Source organism: Lycium ferocissimum, unplaced genomic scaffold (genome assembly GCF_029784015.1).
Source record: "Lycium ferocissimum isolate CSIRO_LF1 unplaced genomic scaffold, AGI_CSIRO_Lferr_CH_V1 ctg29640, whole genome shotgun sequence".
Taxonomy (NCBI): domain Eukaryota; kingdom Viridiplantae; phylum Streptophyta; class Magnoliopsida; order Solanales; family Solanaceae; genus Lycium; species Lycium ferocissimum.
In genome coordinates this window covers 1-19543 of record NW_026725079.1, presented here as the reverse complement: position 1 = coordinate 19543, position 19543 = coordinate 1, and the positions used below count along the sequence as shown (strand labels likewise).

The 19543-nt window shown below is 40.1% G+C and overlaps 1 protein-coding gene across 1 annotated transcript; it reads left to right on the top strand.

Moving 5' to 3' along the window:
- Nucleotides 1–20: 20 nt before the first annotated feature.
- Nucleotides 21–4224, top strand: LOC132043862 (uncharacterized). The gene is given in 10 exon segments (XM_059434320.1): nucleotides 21–144; nucleotides 736–856; nucleotides 992–1104; nucleotides 1242–1418; nucleotides 1460–2453; nucleotides 2508–2549; nucleotides 2597–2925; nucleotides 3243–3886; nucleotides 3977–4007; nucleotides 4010–4224. Coding segments are annotated over 10 exon segments (2790 nt in total).
- Nucleotides 4225–19543: the final 15319 nt, after the last annotated feature.

The following is a 19543-nucleotide window of genomic DNA, read 5'->3' as shown; positions in this document are numbered from 1 at the left end:
GCAAAGAAGATAAGGAGATCATGGAGGAACCAGCTGATGAAGATGCTCTCACCATGCCTAAGGGTCCCATGACTCGAGCCAGAAGCAAGCAACTCAAAGAAGCCATTGGAGGCTTACTTAAGACATCCATGAAGCAAGAAGAAAGTCTTGGAAGAAGCTTGATCAACCAAGATGCACTTACTACCATTCAAGCCATCTCAGCTCCAAGATAGACATCAAGTGAGCAAGTAACATATGTGTGCTCTTTTCCTATCTTTGGTTTTGTCCCACTGGGTTTTCCAAAGATAGGTTTTTAACGAGGCCATATGTTGCTTCCATATCACTCACTTGATGATCTCGGTTCAAGACTATGTTTTATTAATTTATCCTATGTTTTATTTAGACTATGGTTTTGTTATTTGATACATTTCGAGACTAAGGAGTATGTTCCTTACTCTCTCTATATATATGTGTCTCGCAACCCTAATGAAGTATCCAATCTTTTATCTAAAAACTCTTGTTCTCTCTTTGACGGCTGCGAGTTCCTTGTAGTCTGAGTGTTCTTGAGTCTTTGTTAGTGAGTCATATCTAACAAAACCCATAAGAGTGATTATCAAGGTGTGTCATATCCGAGATCATCACTTAGGAGTATCAAGAGATCATTCATCCCTCTTGTGTCACCATTCGATCCACCCCCTTGAAGGAGATTGAGTCCCTGATTCTCTACTTGCAAGGATCTATCCCATTTCTATCCAGAGAAGCATCCTAGGAGTGTATTATGTGGTATCAGAGCAAATCTGGATAGGGAAGTGCTCGTTTTCTTCAAACTTTCACTCGATCTGTTCTTGGTGTTCATAGCCATTGATAGATCTGAGTTGTTTGTTTCTGTCGATTTGATTTCCTTTCAGTTCAGTATTGCTAGATCTATTGTTTTGTGTTTCGAAATTGCTAGAGTTAAAAGTTTCTATTTTAGATCTGTTAAGATTCGTCATCTCTTATTGTGATTGTTTAGATCTGTTCTTTCTATCTTTTTAACTTCTGATCTGTTGTTTAATCTGTTTGAAACTGATAGATCTTCTCTTGTGTCGTTGAAATCTGATAGTCTTTGTTTTGATCGATTGATAAGTAACTCTGGCATTCTTGCTTTTAAGTTACAAGTTCTCAAATCATTAAAAATCTTTTTGCCGCCTAGTCTATCTTTGATTTTCCTTATTTTTCTTTCTTGAACTCTTACTGGCTTAGTTTTTTTGTTTTGATCTCAGGTACCATGGGTAACGAGAGTGATGAAGAAGCAGACTTGATGAGAAGAAACAAGATGTTGATGGAAGCCATGACTGCTCAGCTTAATAAGACTATGTTGGAGAGCATGAATGAGATGATGAAACAAAACATGGAAGAAATCAGAAGGGAGATTAGACAAGCTACTGGTCAAGGTCACAGTAATGAGAGCAGGAGGAAAGTCACACTCACACTCCACAAGAGCATGGTGGTTCACAAGAGACTGATAACTACTATGAGCGCCACCGAAGTGAGAGAAGTGGTTCTTCCTCAGCATCACGAGGTAGTAGAAGGAGAACTCGTCGTGATCATGATGAAAGAAGACCTTACCGTGATGAGCTTTCTGGTTTGAAGCTTAAGATCCCTCCCTTCCATGGCAAAGTTGATCCTGATGCTTATCTTGAATGGGAGAAGAAGATTGAGATTGTATTCAACTGCAAGCACTACACCAATGCTCAGAGGATTCAATTTGCTGCAACTGAGTTCTATGATTATGCTTTGAGTTGGTGGGATCAACTGGTGACTACTAGGAGGATGAATCAAGAGTATCCGGTTGAGACTTGGCAAGAGATGAAGTCTCTTATGCGCAAAAGGTTTGTGCCTAACCACTACCACCGAGATCTTCATCAGAAATTGAGGAAACTTACACAAGGATCCAAGACTGTGGAAGAGTACTACCAGGAGATGGAGTTGCTGATGTTGAGAGCTGGTATATCTGAGGACAGAGAAGCTACTATGGCAAGGTTTCTTGGAGGACTTAACCGCGAGATACAAGACAGTGTGGAGATGCAACACTACATTGAGATAGAAGAGATGTTGCACAAAGCTATCCTGGTGGAGCAACAGATTAAGAGAAAGCATCACTCGCGAGGCAACTATGGGTCCAGCAAGTATCAGTACACTAAAGAAGAGAAACCATCCCATCTGAAAGATAGCAAGCCTCAGCAGAAAGAAGAATCCAAGCCTAGCAGCCCATACAGCAAAGAGAAAAGCAAGGCGGAAGCTACAAGCTCTAGGACTAGAGATGTGAAGTGTTTCAAGTGTCAAGGCAGAGGACACTATGCCAATGAGTGCACCAACAAGAAAGTGATGATTCTACTTGAGAATGGAGAGTATGAATCAGAAGAAGAGCACTCCGGGTCTGATCAAGACAGGTCTGATGAAGGAAGTGAAGTAGAACCAGTGAAAGGAAGGTTGTTGGTGACAAGAAGACTTTGAACTTGCAAACTAAGACTGAAGAGACTGAGCAGCGCGAGAACCTCTTCTACACTAGGTGTATGGTTCAGGGAAAGGTGTGCAGCCTTATCATTGATGGTGGGAGCTGTGTCAATGTAGCTAGTGAGACCATGGTGAAGAAATTGGGTTTGAAAGTTCAGAAACATCCTAAACCTTACCGGCTGCAATGGCTTAATGAAGAAGGTGAGATGAGAGTCTCCAATCAAGTGCTGATACCTATAGCCATTGGTAGATATGAAGATGAGATCTTGTGTGATGTGATACCAATGGAAGCTAGCCATATCCTTCTTGGTAGACCATGGCAGTTTGATAGGCGAGTGGTTCATGATGGTTTCAGTAACAAGCACTCTTTTGAGTTTAATGGAAAGAAGACAGTGCTGGTACCTTTGTCACCTAAAGAAGTTCAAGCAGATCAGCTCCAGCTTCAGAAAAAGAAAGAGATCGACCTGAAGCCTGATCAGAAACATCACAGCCTCTATACCAAACAGGGAGATATCAAAAGAATTCTCTACTCTCAATCATCTATTGTTTTACTTATGTTTAAAGAGACTTTACTAACAGTCACTGATCTTACACAGGATTATCCTAGTGAACTAGTCTCTCTTTTGCAGGAGTATACTGATGTGTTTCCAGAAGATAACCCCATAGGATTGCCACCAGTGCGTGGGATTGAGCATCAGATTGACTTTGTTCCTGGCTCCACTCTTCCTAACCGACCTGCATACAGAACCAATCCAGTTGAGACTAAGGAGCTGCAAAGACAAGTAGAGGAACTGATGGAGAAGGGTCATATCCGAGAGAGCATGAGTCCATGTGCTGTTCCAGTGCTCTTGTGCCCAAGAAAGATGGTAGCTGGCGCATGTGTGTTGATTGTAGAGCAATCAACAACATAACAGTGAAGTATCGCCACCCTATTCCTAGATTAGATGATATGCTTGATGAATTGCATGGTTCTAGCATCTTTTCTAAGATAGATCTTAAGAGTGGATATCATCAAATTAGGATGAAAGAGGGAGATGAGTGGAAAACTGCTTTTAAGACTAAGCATGGTTTGTATGAGTGGTTAGTGATGCCTTTTGGATTAACCAATGCTCCTAGTACTTTTATGAGATTGATGAATCATGTGCTTAGATCTTTTATAGGAGTGTTTGTGGTAGTTTACTTTGATGATATCCTAGTTTACTCCAAGAGTTTAGAAGAGCATATAGTTCATGTTAGGACTGTTCTTGATGTTTTGAGAAAAGAAAAGCTCTTTGCTAATCTTAAGAAATGCACTTTCTGTACGGATAACTTGGTCTTCCTAGGCTTTGTTGTGAGTGCAGATGGAGTAAAGGTGGATCAAGAGAAGGTGAAAGCCATACAAGAGTGGCCGATTCCTAAAACCATAAATGAAGTAAGGAGTTTCCATGGGCTAGCAGGTTTCTATAGGCGATTTGTGAAGGATTTCAGCACTATAGCAGCTCCACTGACTGAGATCATCAAGAAAGATGTAGGATTCAAGTGGGGAGAAGCACAAGAAACTCCTTTCAAACCCTCAAAGAGAAGCTTACTAACTCTCCTCTCCTTATACTTCCTGATTTCTCTAAAACATTTGAAATTGAATGTGATGCCTCAGGAATTGGTATTGGTGCTGTGTTGATGCAGGATAGAAGGCCCATTGCATACTTCAGTGAGAAACTAAGTGGAGCTACTCTCAACTATGCCACTTATGACAAAGAAGCTATGCCTTAGATCGTGGTTCATCCTGGTTTGATAAGAATCATGAAGATAATGACATATGTCAGCAAGAGACAAGCCAGGGGTAGAATTCATTGAATCATGTGAGATCGTGGTTCATCCTGGTTTGATAAGAATCATGAAGATAATGGCATATGTCCGAACATGCTAATCTGGAATCATCTGGATAGAAAGTGGGATATCTTCTTGCTCACAACTCCTATGAGATTTATTCAACTTCCTGGTTATTCTCCACTGATTAGTGGTTCCAAATAAAGCTTCTTAGATCGTGGTTCATCCTGGTTTGATAAGAATCATGAAGATATTGCCATATGTCCGAACAGGCTAATCTGGAATCATCTGGATAGAAAGTGGGATATCTTCTTACTCACAACTCCTATGAGATTTATTCAACTTCCTGGTTATTCTCCACTGATTAGTGGTTCCAAATAAAGCTTCTTAGATCGTGGTTCATCCTGGTTTGATAAGAATCATGAAGATATTGCCATATGTCCGAACAGGCTAATCTGGAATCATCTGGATAGAAAGTGGGATATCTTCTTACTCACAACTCCTATGAGATTTATTCAACTTCCTGGTTATTCTCCACTGATTAGTGGTTCCAAATAAAGCTTCTTAGATCGTGGTTCATCCTGGTTTGATAAGAATCATGAAGATAATGGCATATGTCCGAACAGGCTAATCTGGAATCATCTGGATAGAAAGTGGGATATCTTCTTGCTCACAACTCCTATGAGATTTATTCAACTTCCTGGTTATTCTCCACTGATTAGTGGTTCCAAATAAAGCTTCTTAGATCGTGGTTCATCCTGGTTTGATAAGAATCATGAAGATATTGCCATATGTCCAAACAGGCTAATGCGAATCATCTGGATAGAAAGTGGGATATCTTCTTCCTCACAACTCTTATGAGATTTATTCAACTTCCTGGTTATTCTCCACTGATTAGTGGTTCCAAATAAAGCTTCTTAGATCGTGGTTCATCCTGGTTTGATAAGAATCATGAAGATATTGCCATATGTCCGAACAGGCTAATCTGGAATCATCTGGATAGAAAGTGGGATATCTTCTTACTCACAACTCCTATGAGATTTATTCAACTTCCTGGTTATTCTCCACTGATTAGTGGTTCCAAATAAAGCTTCTTAGATCGTGGTTCATCCTGGTTTGATAAGAATCATGAAGATATTGCCATATGTCCGAACAGGCTAATGCGGAATCATCTGGATAGAAAGTGGGATATCTTCTTACTCACAACTCCTATGAGATTTATTCAACTTCCTGGTTATTCTCCACTGATTAGTGGTTCCAAATAAAGCTTCTTAGATCGTGGTTCATCCTGGTTTGATAAGAATCATGAAGATATTGCCATATGTCCGAACAGGCTAATCTGGAATCATCTGGATAGAAAGTGGGATATCTTCTTACTCACAACTTATGAGATTTATTCAACTTCCTGGTTATTCTCCACTGATTAGTGGTTCCAAATAAAGCTTCTTAGATCGTGGTTCATCCTGGTTTGATAAGAATCATGAAGATATTGCCATATGTCCGAACAGGCTAATCTGGAATCATCTGGATAGAAAGGTGGGATATCTTCTTGCTCACAACACTTATGAGATTTATTCAACTTCCTGGTTATTCTCCACTGATTAGTGGTTCCAAATAAAGCTTCTTAGATCGTGGTTCATCCTGGTTTGATAAGAATCATGAAGATAATGGCATATGTCCGAACAGGCTAATCTGGAATCATCTGGATAGAAAGTGGGATATCTTCTTACTCACAACTCCTATGAGATTTATTCAACTTCCTGGTTATTCTCCACTGATTAGTGGTTCCAAATAAAGCTTCTTAGATCGTGGTTCATCCTGGTTTGATAAGAATCATGAAGATATTGCCATATGTCCGAACAAGCTAATCTGGAATCATCTGGATAGAAAGTGGGATATCTTCTTACTCACAACTCCTAGATTTATTCAACTTCCTGGTTATTCTCCACTGATTAGTGGTTCCCAATCAAGCTTCTTACATATTGGTTCATCCTGGTTTGATAAGAATCATGAAGATAATGGCATATGTCCGAACAGGCTAATCTGGAATCATCTGGATAGAAAGTGGGATATCTTCTTACTCACAACTTCTATGAGATTTATTCAACTTCCTGGTTATTCTCCACTGATTAGTGGTTCCAAATAAAGCTTCTTAGATCGTGGTTCATCCTGGTTTGATAAGAATCATGAAGATAATGGCATATGTCCGAACAGGCTAATGTGGAATCATGGGATAGAAAGTGGGATATCTTCTTGATGTTCAACACCTAGAGATTTATTGAGACTTCCTGGTTATTCTCCACTGAGAGAGTGGTTCCAAATAAAGAGATCGTGGTTCATCCTGGTTTGATAAGAAAGAAGATATTGCCATATGTCAAAGGCATCTCAACTTTCTTAATCAAGAACTCCAACTATTTCAGAGTCTCTCATTTCAAACTGATTAGTGGTTCCATGTGGAAGCATTGACAACTTAAAGGTTTGATAAACAATCATGAATCTTCCTCTTCTTACTCAGGCTAGTCTGGAATCACCTTATAGAAAGCAAATATCAGATCACAACTCAATGAGATTTATTCACTTCCTGGTTATTCTCCAACCATTACCCTAACTTATCTTCCCAAAAAGTCTCTCTCTAGATCTTTGTTTCATGTCTGCTAATAATCAAGAGGATTCTGGTTTAGATAAGAACACAAGAGATTTATGAAGATTTAAATGCCATATGTCCATGAACCTGGTTTGGTAATCTGGCATAGTCGATCATCTGCGTTATGGTCAGAAGGTGGGTAAGCGTGCTTAACACTAGTGTTGTCTTGCCTTGACTATCCTCCAACTCGTTAGTCTTGTATTTTTATTTTGGTTCATGTTTGAAGAAAGGCTAAACTCCACACAAGATCTCCCACTATGTAAACAAGTCTCTCTCTCTCTCTCTCTCTCTCTTATCCAACAACTTTTAGTGGTTTATCTTGGATGATGACAACATGTACCATTCCTGGATAGATCAGGATTGGGAGATTCCTGAGAGGTTCAGAGATGCATCACTCTGTTGAACATCCTGGTTTGATAAGAATCATGAAGATATTGCTTATAACAAAGACATGAGGGATTTCTGGAATCCAGATCATAAAGGAGATTCAATCTTCTCTTGTTACTTTGAGAACTCCTTGAGAGAGGTTGACTGTTCAACTATGAAAAAGATTTGGAAGTTGTGCTAGTTCTGATTGTCCCTTCCAAATAAAGCACACCTTCTTAGAAGTGGTCTCTGGTTGGTTTCTCTCGCCAAAGAACATCAAAGATCATTCTTGATACCTGTCTTTGAGCAGGCTACATCTCAAGCACACAGAATGCTTTCACTCAAGAGCTTGGTTCACACTTCACAATTTGGTTCCTTTATTCTTCACTGTTAGGTGGCTTGCTGATGTTCTTGCTTCTTAGATTAAAGGTTCATTGGTTTGATAAGAAGACATGAAGAATAGCTCAAAACAGGGTAATCCTTGAGAAAGCATGGAGACTTCTATCTTCTTGAATCCATTTGAATGGAGATCTTCTTCACTGCCTGGTCAAACAAAGGAACTTTCAATTGATTTTCATTTCCTGAATCATGAAGAATCTGATTCTTCAATCAACAGGCTTAGTCTTCCTCTTTTTAAGAGGATAAAAATTTGTTAAGGGGCTGTAGATTTTTTAAACTTTTGAGCTTGTGATCTCATCCTTAAGTCTTGTGTGTGATAATTCATGAGTGTTTCTCTCATTGTCAGAGAGAGAGATAACTTGTAACTGAATCCCTTCAACCATACAACATGAACTCACTCTTTAATGGAAGAGACAAAAGTGAAGATTGAATATCTTAAAAAATCTCAGATTAAGAACAATTTATTCAGACTTTAGATTGATGAAGGAGGTGAGACCAGCTCCACTCTCTTAATAGTAAACCCTTATCTCTAGTTTGAATCTAATATTGATTCATCCATAGTTTGTTCACTTAAGAAGACATGAAGGGATTAGAATCAGTAATGTAGAGTTTAAAAAATATAAAGAAGAGAGTTTAGAGAGTGTTTTACTGGAATCATAGCAAAGAGAAAGAGATTCAAGGCAGCCTCTCTTGAATGAACTCCTGGGTGAGATTGTGATATTTTTAGACACAAGATGAGAGAGAGAGCCACGAAATTAGATGCTGAGAGAAGTTGTTTGATATGTTAATCCACAAGAGGTGTCTCTTCTCTATTTATAGACAATCACCTTACAATAAACAATGATTAAACAAGGGGAATGACTAAACAAATATTATTGTGGGGTTTCTGATTGCCAGAAGGATGCAGCCAAGGTGAATTCCAGAGGGAGTGAGAGTGACAGGAGAGAGAAAAATTTTGAGTGAAAGTGACAGGTCCAGCTGCTTCTTAAGCAACATGTGATTCTCTTTTCAAATCATCAAACCATGCTCTCTCTTTTAAATTCCCTCCGTCTGGTTCTAAGACACTTCTAGTTTTTCCCAAAAATATTAAGTCTCCACAATCTTTCTTGCCTTGAAGAAGTTAGGTCAAGATAGTAGCTTGTGGAGCAAGACTGCACAAAACAGATATTCAAATTGGCTTTTCTCTTGAATTTTCTTTGGATCATCAACCAGCTTCTTCTTCTTCATTCCTTTTTTATTCAACACTCCCCCTCAAGCTTGACCATAGGAGATCCTTGGGCAAGCTTGGAACTGAGAGCACTTGCCTCATTAAAAACCTTGTGGAAAATGATGGGAGCTTTGCACTTAGGAAAAAGAGTGCAACTACCCTCAGCCTAGGGATTGGCCAGTGAGTCTAAGGAGCTTAAGATGATTTTCATGGACTCCTTAGACTCTGGATCATGAGCCTGTTTTCTAGGATTCAAAAAAAAAAAAAGTCTGCAAGGATGTTTTTCAATGCCTTCCTTGCTTCACACACAACACATCTTGGAACTCTTCATCTTTGGTAACGTCTCCCCTTTCTTCTGACATCGCCATCATCAAAGGGTTTGATCCACGACCAGCTTTACTCTTGTTTCAGCTCCAACTAAGGTACCTGATTAATTCACACAACACATGCATCAGTTCTTAAGGCAAACAGTTCATCCATCAATGTTTTTAAATAAGAACCATTTGCATAAGTTTTGAGAGGTTTAAGGCACTTTCAATTTCAACATCAGGTGGGTGAGATGAAAATCATTGGTTTCTGATATTAATGATGGTCATGAGAAGCTCAAGCTCAAGATGACCTGGAACTGAGAAAAGTATGGTTATTCAAGCTCCCAACTGAAGATAGAGCCAATGATGATGGCTTCAATGATCCATTGAGACCAGAAGTTCTCACCAACACAGTATGCTGGAAAGGTATCAAGCTTACACATTGGGAATGGGATGATTGAATTTCTTCCCAAGACAAGGTAATTCTTATTCTAACTTCATGTGAAGGACCAAGCTTGGATTCATAGCTTCCCAACCAGAAGGTTACTCAAACTCCATGCTTTTAGATGCCTCTCACCATGGTTTGTCAACTGTCTCTTGATCTGATCAGTAGACAAGCCAATTCAACATTCTACACACAAGGTTGATCTTGAGACAGACCTCAAGGCATGAGAACACTCATGATTTCTCACAGGAACTCCATGTACAGATATGCATTTGTGCAACAAGCTCCATGAGTATCTGGGAGAGACAAGTTGTAATGCTTTGGTAACTCCTTGTTTCAAATTATTTCTCCATGGTCTCAGAATATGTACACCAAGGATTAGTTGTTCAGAATGGGTAGATCAAATGATGGAATTAAGAAGAATCAGAGAATTAGAAAAGAGAGAATAGAGAGTTTGCTCAAGAGTTCTAATGGACAGAGTTTTGCTCTGTTTTCTTGAGTTTTGCGGAAGCATTAACAGCCAGGAGCAACCAATACTCCTCATGAGTTTGGTGCTTTAGTAGCTGAAACACAATGGACCATTGAACAATTAATTTGCTCACTGATCTTAGAAAAGTACCACTGGAATAACTCATGAACTGATGTTTTCCAGGGCTTGCAACAAGAGAACCATCAGAATAACACATAAACAAGTGTTTTCTATGGCTCACACAACAAAGACACCAATGGATCAAAACAGTTTGTCCACTGGTCAAATATTTTTAAAACATTTTTCAGAATCAGATTACTCAAGAATCTGTTCAAAAACATTTTTCAGAAATCTTTTTTTTTTTTTTTAGTGATTTCAAGATGCAAGAATAATCTTTTCTCCCTCCCTCAGGCTGGTAAGAACATATTTCAGTCTTTCATCCAAACCTTAAACAATGAGGAGATCAAGGGGAGAGTCATTGATTTAAAAAAAACATTTAAAGATTGCATCCTGAATTTTGAAAAACATACTTCATCTAACCTCTCTACTGCTCATGTTTTGAATCCTAGCCACACAGCTCATCAAAAACAATTTCAAAGTGAGAGAGAGAGCTTCAGGATGAAGTAGAACAGAGTGAGTTCAGCCCAAGAGAGCAACTAGGCTCTGATACCATCTTTTCCAAAAGCTCTTAGAGGGGGTACCACGTTTTTGAAGACTAAGTGTCTTTAATGGAAGAGACAATCCTCTGTGATTGGTAATCTTTTGGACTCAAAAATGCTCCAAGTCTTTCACACAACCAAAGTCCACAACCTTCTAAGAGATGTAACTTTGATGTGAGATTCTTTATCTGAACACTTACTTATAATGTTGGTCTTGAAAGTATTAAAGACTCATCAGTAGCTCTCCTCATGTGGTGCACTCAGCTTGGTCCTGTCATGGTTTTGTTGTTTCTGAATCAATGGATAGGAGACAGATCATGGCCTTTACTAACATGATCAATTCAGAAGTAATGGGTAAGCAATCTGCCCTTGGCAGACCCAGCCTGCTCTCTCTACCATTGTCAAGTAGTTTGCTAAGCACTTGTTTAGAAAGCTCTCCAGGCTGTTGCTTTGTCTTGTTTGTCTGCACCCTTTGCCTCTTGTCAATAACATAAAGAGAGTGTGATGCTGCCACACACAAGACAAAGATTTGATCTTTAATATAATTGTTACCTCTTAACTCTCTTTATGAGTGCTTAGCTCAGAGTGAGAGCATGCCTGGTTCAGAGAATGCAGACACACAGCACAATTCTTGTCCAAGGAATTTATCTCATCATCAACATTCAAGTAATATTAAGCTTACTTCTAGACTCATTGCATAAGTCGACAGGTTGTATACTCCCATTGGCTTTCAAACATATCAAGAACCCTATCTTTGCACATTCTTGATCTTGATCCTAACTTTGCACATTCTCTCTAAGATTAGTGATTTAAGGTTGACCAAGGACTTTGTAGGATCCAATGATCTTCCTTGTGCATTCTTTGGGCATCATTTCTTTTGACCACAAGTTTTAGCTATTCATGAGGGACTTTATCAATGGTGTAAGCACACATCTTTGATGGATTTATTCAACTTCACGGTTATTCTCCATTGATTAGGAGTAGACAAACTTCTTGTCTGTTCATGACATTAGAAACTGATTAGAGGTATTGTGCATAATGATGTGTCTTGTAAAACGAAAGGTTGATCTCTAACTTGCCATAATCACAGCTCCTGTGATGACATATCCATGGATTTTGTCTTGGTTATTACCCATGATTCAATGGTTCAAGGTAACTTGTTCTGGTTATCATGGTTGGACTCACCAATGGCTTCATTTGAGAAAATGATGGCTTGCATTAGAACAGGCTTCATCTGGTTCATTAAGCTTCCTGTTGTGGTATCAAGCTTGAAGATTATTGAATCTTATAGTACACTAGGACTAGCTTGATATATCTTGTTTGGAGTTGAAGCCTCCTGGTCTGATCTGCAGTTCAAATTTCCCCAAGGAAAAGAAGCATGGTCCATTGGAAGAGCACTTGTGATGTAGGCTCTGATCAACATGGGCCAAGAGGGTTTGTTGACCATTTGGTACAAGACACACAAGAAAAGAAGGTCACCACTTATCAAGAAGAGACCACTGATCATTCCTTTTCACCTGAAGTTATGATCAGTTTAAAGCTGTAAGGATTTTAGAATAAGCACAAGCTCACTTTCAATTGAATCTATACAAGAAGCTTGAGGTGAGGATCTTTGAACCAGGAGAGTTTCTATCCCTGAAACCTTTTTCCTCCAGAATTCTAAGCAAGCCAAGAGGCACTGGTCCCTTTCAAGTTTCGAAGAGGAGTGTGAACCATCGGTTTGTGTTGTTCCTGGAGAAGCAAGTATCATTCTTCCAAGACTGATTTGTTCTTCTTGTTTTGCAGCTTGAACCAGTTTGAGGCAATTCTAACAGGAGGAGATTGAGATGAGATGATTATATTGAGAGAAAGAAGGGTTGAAGATACCTTGGTGGAGAAGTAACCATGACAGTAACTTTTATTTACTACAGTAGAGAAAAGTTACCAGAGAATGATGTTACAAGAGCATGATGTGGAGAGATGGTGAAAGGTTTAGGATGAAAGGGAAGGTCAGCACGATGTGATCGACCGTTGCCAAGAAAAGAGAGAGAATAGCTCACAGCTTTGGACATTCATCTCAAGTCCACAAGCATGTGAACCATCTCAGCCATGCATTTCAAACTAGCCAGCCTTTCTCTTGTTGACCTTACATGCTTTGTATAGTTCTTTCTTTTCTTGGTTTTAACCCTTAGTCTCTTTATCTATATAAGTGTAATCTCGGATCATTAATAATACTATGCAAGTTATGAGTGCTTTCTCTCTAAGTCTTATTTACTATTGAATCTAAGAATCTCCTACACTTTTTATTCTCTTTTTGATCTCTTTGAATCTACATAAACACTCAGATTAATCTAAAATAATATGGTATCAGAGCCAGGTTGAAGGCAATCTGAGTGAACTCTTTGGTGATTCCTAGTGAAGATCCAAAGAGAAGTGTTCTTGGTGTTCTTGGTGGTTTCAATACGGCTGTTCTTCAAAGATTGTTACTTTCCGAGGTGTGAACCAAGCTCAAAGCTAGTTCTTTTCTGGTTCATGAGTGAAGAGAAGTCTGTTGTATACGTTCGTAGGTTGAAAGCTCAAGTTCAAGATCGATCTCAGTGGGTTCAAGTCTTCATGTCAAGCTGTGAGATGTATCTTTGTAAAGAAGGTACTTTCCACTATTAGGTGTTCAGAGAATCTTGATTCCTCTTCGCGGATCAAGGTTGTATCTTTGGCAAGATAGAAACTTGATTAAACCTTTCTTTGGTTTGTTTCTTGAAGTACTAGGAGTGATCTTCAAGAAATGGAAGGAAGTATACATAATGAAAGTTGTGTTCAAGGGAACCAACATCTTGTATGGTCTCGGATGGTGAGGACTTAAACCTTGCAAGGGTTTGTGGAGTCAACCAAGGGTTGTCCAAAGCTCGGGGCACCAAAGAAAGACAATGAGAGGTTACAAGTGATGATGTGGAACAGTCAGAATTGCTTGTGATGTCAGTTCTTCACGCTCATTGGAACCTGCTATCTGGATGCTTATAGCTACTGTGAGTCAGCTAAAGCTTGTTAGATCGTGGTACCTTGAAAAAGGTTTATGGAAACACTTCAAACCTCAGTAGAGTCTTTGATAGTGAAGAAGCTATCAACAACTTACCCAAGATGAGATTTAGTTCACTTCCATTTTGAAGGTTTAGCAACTATGGCTCTGATAGATGCCATACTACGGATAATGGGGAATTGTATATTCAAGAGAAGGGAGCAAGACAAAGTCTTTGGCATTGTTGGTTGAGATATTCAACTCTTATTCTCCTACAATAACAAGAACCATGTCTTTGAGATGATGAATCATCCGGTTTAGAGGAAGTGTGCTCTCGGGATTCAAATGAAGAGGCTACCAGCTGGATGAAGGAGAGTCCAAATAGCTTAACACAAACCTCACAAGTTGAGAAGTGGTGAAGCGCCACAAGCTAACAAAGCGGTACAGGCAGACAATCTAGTGATGACAAGAGGTTCAATGGGAACTGTGACCATTCTGAAGCATGGACCATAAGAAATAGAATGTGAGGATTATTGCTGGACAAGTGTCTTCCAAAGTTTAGAAGAATGAAAGAGACCCGGGCAAACTTATCTGAGGAGTTCCCGTGTGATCGTGAATCATTAGAGAGAGAGAGAGAGAAGGTAGAAAGTCCTTGGTTTCTCTTAATCATCGGATCAAAAGTGGGATATATGATTTTGCGAATAAGAATGGTATTGAGACCTCATCAGAATGAATATCTGAGTAGAACTCAATATATAAACTGCTTATAAAGAATGAAAGATTCATGTGATCTTGCCATTGTGAGACTTCATAAGAGAGATGATGTCGACAATATAAGAGTATATAAAGAGGAGATGTAGAGTTCCTTTGACTAGATTCTAAGACGGCTTTAAAGACAAACAAGTTGCAAGAGAGAGAGAGAGAAACAATAAACAATTGAGAGGAAGATTTAGTTCAACACACATTAAACAAATCCATATAGAGTGGCGAATCGATCAGGCTCGTTCAAGCCAGAAAGGACAGCTCCCAACGGCCTCCAAAGTGAGGTTAGGAAATATTGAACTCCTTCTCCATGTCTCTCTTCTCTTTGTGTCGACACTCTTCTTCTTCTGAGTTATTCAAATAATGTGTCCAGTCATCCTTGTCTTAGTCAGTAGTCTTAGTTCACAATCTTACTCAGACCATTCTCTTGACTTCTCAAAAACCACCTTGCACTTCTTCTCCATCCATTTGTTTCTCTTCTATTCTTCTTCATGTCAACACTCCCCCTCAAGCTTGACCATATGGAACAAGTCAAGCTTGGAAGCCATGAAGCAATCCCTCATTAAAACCTTAGCTAGGCAAAACCCAATGGGACAAAAACCAAGCCAAGGAAAAAGAGTAGATCACTTCATGGAGGAGAGATCAGTGACATGAGAGATCTATGAGTCCTAACCTTGGATGGATGAACTCACAGACCTTAGTGCTTGCTGCCTTTGTGAAGATATCAGCTAGCTGCTCCTCACTTCTTGTGTAGCATGGCAGGATCACTTTCTGCTCTACTGCTTGTCTAACCTTGTGGCAGTCCACTTCAATGTGTTTGGTTCTTTCATGGAAGACTGAGTTGCTGGCAATGTGTATAGCCGCCTGGTTATCACAATGCATAGTGATTGGTGAGGTAGTCACAACTCCCAAGTCCTTAAGCAGTCCCTTGATCCAAATCAGCTCACTTGTGAGCTTTCTCATGGCTCTATACTCTGCCTCAGCACTTGAACATGAAACCACCTTCTGCTTCTTGCTCTTCCAAGTCACCAAGTTGCCTCCAATAAATGTGCAATAACCAGTAGTTGATCTCCTATCAATTCTATCTCCAGCCCAATCAGCATCACAATACCCAACTATCTCAGTGCTCTTGTTGCACCCCATCCATATTCCTTGTCCTGGCGCCTCTCTTAGATACCTTAGTATCCTCTCCACCATGTTCCAATGATGCATCTTGGGAGCTTGCATATGCTGGCTCACTTGGTTGACTGCAAAGCACACATCTGGTCTTGTGATAGTGAGATATATCAGCTTCCCCACCATTCTTCTATAGTGCTTCACATCTCCATATGCCTTGTCTTCAATCTCCCCCTCACGCATCACTTTGTATCCATCTTCTAGTGGTGTTTTAGCAGCTCTTCCACCAAGATCACCAGCTTCTTTTAACAAATCCAGAGTGTATTTTCTTTGAGACAGGAACAACCCTTCCTTTGATCTGCATATCTCAATCCCTAGGAAATACTTGAGCTCTCCCAAGTCCTTGATGTCAAATGTTGCTTTGAGAAACACTTTGGTTGAGTCGATCCCTTCTTTGTCACTGCCTGTGATGATTATATCATCCACATAGATGAGTATAACAATGATCCCTTGCTTGCTGGTCAGAGTGAACAAGGTGTGGTCGGCTTCAGATTTCCTAAAACCCCTTCCATTCAGTGTTGAACTCAGCTTGTGATACCAGGCTCTTGGAGATTGCTTTAGACCATATATTGCTTTCCTCAGTCTCAAAACATTTCCAGGCTTGACCATGCTTTCCATTCCAGGTGGTGGGCGCATGTAGACTTCATCTTCTAGTTCTCCTTGTAAGAATGCATTCTTGACATCCATTTGCCAAAGATCCCATTCCAAATTCACAGCAAGAGAGAGCACAACCCTTATGGTGTGTAACTTTGCTACTGGAGCAAATGTTTCTAGATAATCCTCACCATACACTTGAGTGTAGCCTCTTGCTACTAGCCTGGTCTTCTTCCTTTCAGGTTTCCCATTAGCTAGATACTTGATTGTGAACAGAAGCATGCTGGTCACTGCCTTCTTGCCTTTGGGAAGCTCACTTTCAAAATAGGTTCCATTCTTCTCCATAGCCCCCATCTCATCTTCTACTGAGTCTCTCCATTCCTTGATTGCCATAGCCTCCTCATATGTCCTTGGTATGTAAGCCTCATCAAGGTTGGTAATGAACACTTGATGATCCTTAGGGTATTGAGCTAGGGAGCATGTTGCTTGAGCTGGATGAGCAACTGCTTGGCTGTTGAAATATACCCTTGTGTTGCTCCAGTTTGATGGTGGATTCCTGACCCTTGTGCTTCTCCTAAGCGGCTGGACTTCTTCTATACTTTCAACTTCATCAGGTACAGCCTCTTGCTCTTGTACTGATGGCACACCTTGATTGTTTTCATCCTGATCATGAACCTCTTGCGCTTGATCAGTGTGTGTTCCCTCTTGAACTTCTCTTGTTTCATCTGATCCCTCTTGACCAGTGTGAGAACCCTCTTGATTCCCCCCTTCAGGATTAGGATGAATAACTTGTTCACCCTCAAGAATCACTGGTGCTGATCCCTGACCCATGTTGATGCCAAGACTCTCCATAATATGCTTCAGGTTCAGTGCTCTATCCGAGGCTTCTTGAGATAAGTCTTTGAGATTCTCCCAATCTTTCTCCTCAAAGTAGCCTCTTGATTCAACAAACTTCACATCCCTGGACACCATGACTCTCCTAGTCTCTGGTACATAGCACTTGTACCCCTTTTGTGTATTTGAATAGCCAATGAACACTGCCTTGATACTTCTTGCCTCTAGCTTGTTTCTGTGCTCACCTGGCCTTAATACAAAACACAAACACCCAAAGACCCGTAAGTAATCAATGGATGGTTTTCTTTTGTTCAATACCTCATATGGTGTGGAGTCCTCAAGCACTCTTGTAGGCGTCCGATTGATGAGATAGCATGCAGTCATCACAGCATCACTCCAAAATCGTTTAGGCATGTTGGTATAGAACATCATGGATCTCGCCACCTCCATTAGGTGCCTGTTCTTCCTCTCAGCAACTCCATTTTGCTGTGGGGTGTATGGGCAGCTAGTTTGGTGAATGATCCCATGTTTAGCTAGATGGCTTTTGAATGCTTTGCTTGTATATTCTCCCCCATTATCTGACCTGAATACTTTGATCTTAACATTGAAATGATTAGTTATGTAGTTCTGGAAATTAATAAAAGCATCAAGCACTCTATCTTTAGTTTGAATCATAGTCAGCCAAGTATACTTGGATTTTTGATCAATAAACGTGACAAAGTACTTATGATTCTCTCTAGATATGCATGGTGCAGTCCAGACATCAGAATGTATGAGATCAAAGCAATTTTCATAAATGGTAGACGATTTTGGGAAGACAGTTTTGCAGTGTTTACCAAGGATACAAGCTTCACAGCCATCATTTTTAAACACAACATTAGGTAATAAAATGTTCAAGGCACGAGAATGGGGATGACCTAATCTAGCATGCCACAATACATCATTATCTAAGACAGGAATTGAACTAAAAGCAGATAAATTTGAACTGGTCTTGATGTCTTCAAGTAGGTACAAGTCCTCCTTTGTAACACCTTTGCCAATCAACTTAAGAGTCTCAATATCCTGAAACATAACCTCATTAGGACTGAATATTACATTGCAATGTAAATCAGTAGCAACTCTTTTGACAGAAAGCAAATTTGATGCAAAAGATGGCATATAAAATGCTTTGGTATCTCTATCAAACAATTTAATGGTTCCTTCACCCTGAATGGGAATTCTATCACCATTAGCAATTTTAACATGTCCTAAAACAGGTTTAATGTTCTCAATTAACTCAGCATTACTAATCATATGATGAGAGGCGCCAGAGTCTATTATCAAAGGTTTGATACTACTAGATGCATTCATATTTGTTGTAAGAGCATGAGGAGCACTAGACAATCTATATGATGCATTTAGAGAATAACCAAGTGTTTTACCAGACTCCCTTAAGGCTTTGATGAGAGCTTCAATGTCAGACTTCTTGACATTCTCATTGTGTGCTCCATCACTAGTAGCCTTGGCGCGCATAGGGGTAGAGGTCTCTCCTACATCACCAGAGAAGTTGGCTCTTGCATCAGTTCGGAACTTCTGAGGCTTGAGGTGTGGGTGGAGAATCCAGCACTTGTCTCTCCCATGACCTTTCTTCTTGCAATGGTCACACTCCCACACCTTCTTGTCTCCAGGTTTGTAGTGTCCTTTGTTTGCTGCGCCTTCAGTGGAACCTCTGCCTTTTCAGCTTTGTTTGCAAGGATGAGCTCTCCCTTTCCTCCAAAGAGCCCCACTGATCCTTGCTCCTTTTGTATCTGAGCACACAACTCCTCTAGAGATGGAAGCTTGTCGCTCCTCAAGATGTGCTTAATCAGATCACCATACACTGGGTTGAGAGTAAAGAGCAAGGCAAACACCTTATCTTGTTCTTTTCTCTCATTAATCACTTCAGGATCAACACTGGATGGCCTGAGCATCTCCATCTCAGCCCATAAGGACCTAAACTTCCCAAAGTGAGTAGAGAAGTCAGTGTCCTCTTGGGTGAGAGTGTTGATAGCCCTCTTGACTTCAAACACCCTACTGATGTTGGAGATGTTACCATACACTTTCTTAAGTGTTTCCCAAAGTTCTTTGGAGGTTTCACAGTAGGAATAAGCCTCCAAGATAGGCGCATCTAGGCTGTTTTGAATGATTGAAAGCACCATGAGGTCCTCCTGACCTTTCTTCCTATCACCTTCAGCCGCACTAGCCTCTTCTTTGCCATCCTCTCCTAGGACAGTCTTGTTTGTGGCCTTGCCCTCCACGCACTCCCAAAGACCTCTGCCTCCTAGTGCTGTCTTGGCAAGCCTTGACCATAGCAAGTAATTAGGACCTTTTAGAGTCACTGGAATAGACACCATCTTTGAGTGAGTTTCCATTTTTGGCAAATTTTTAA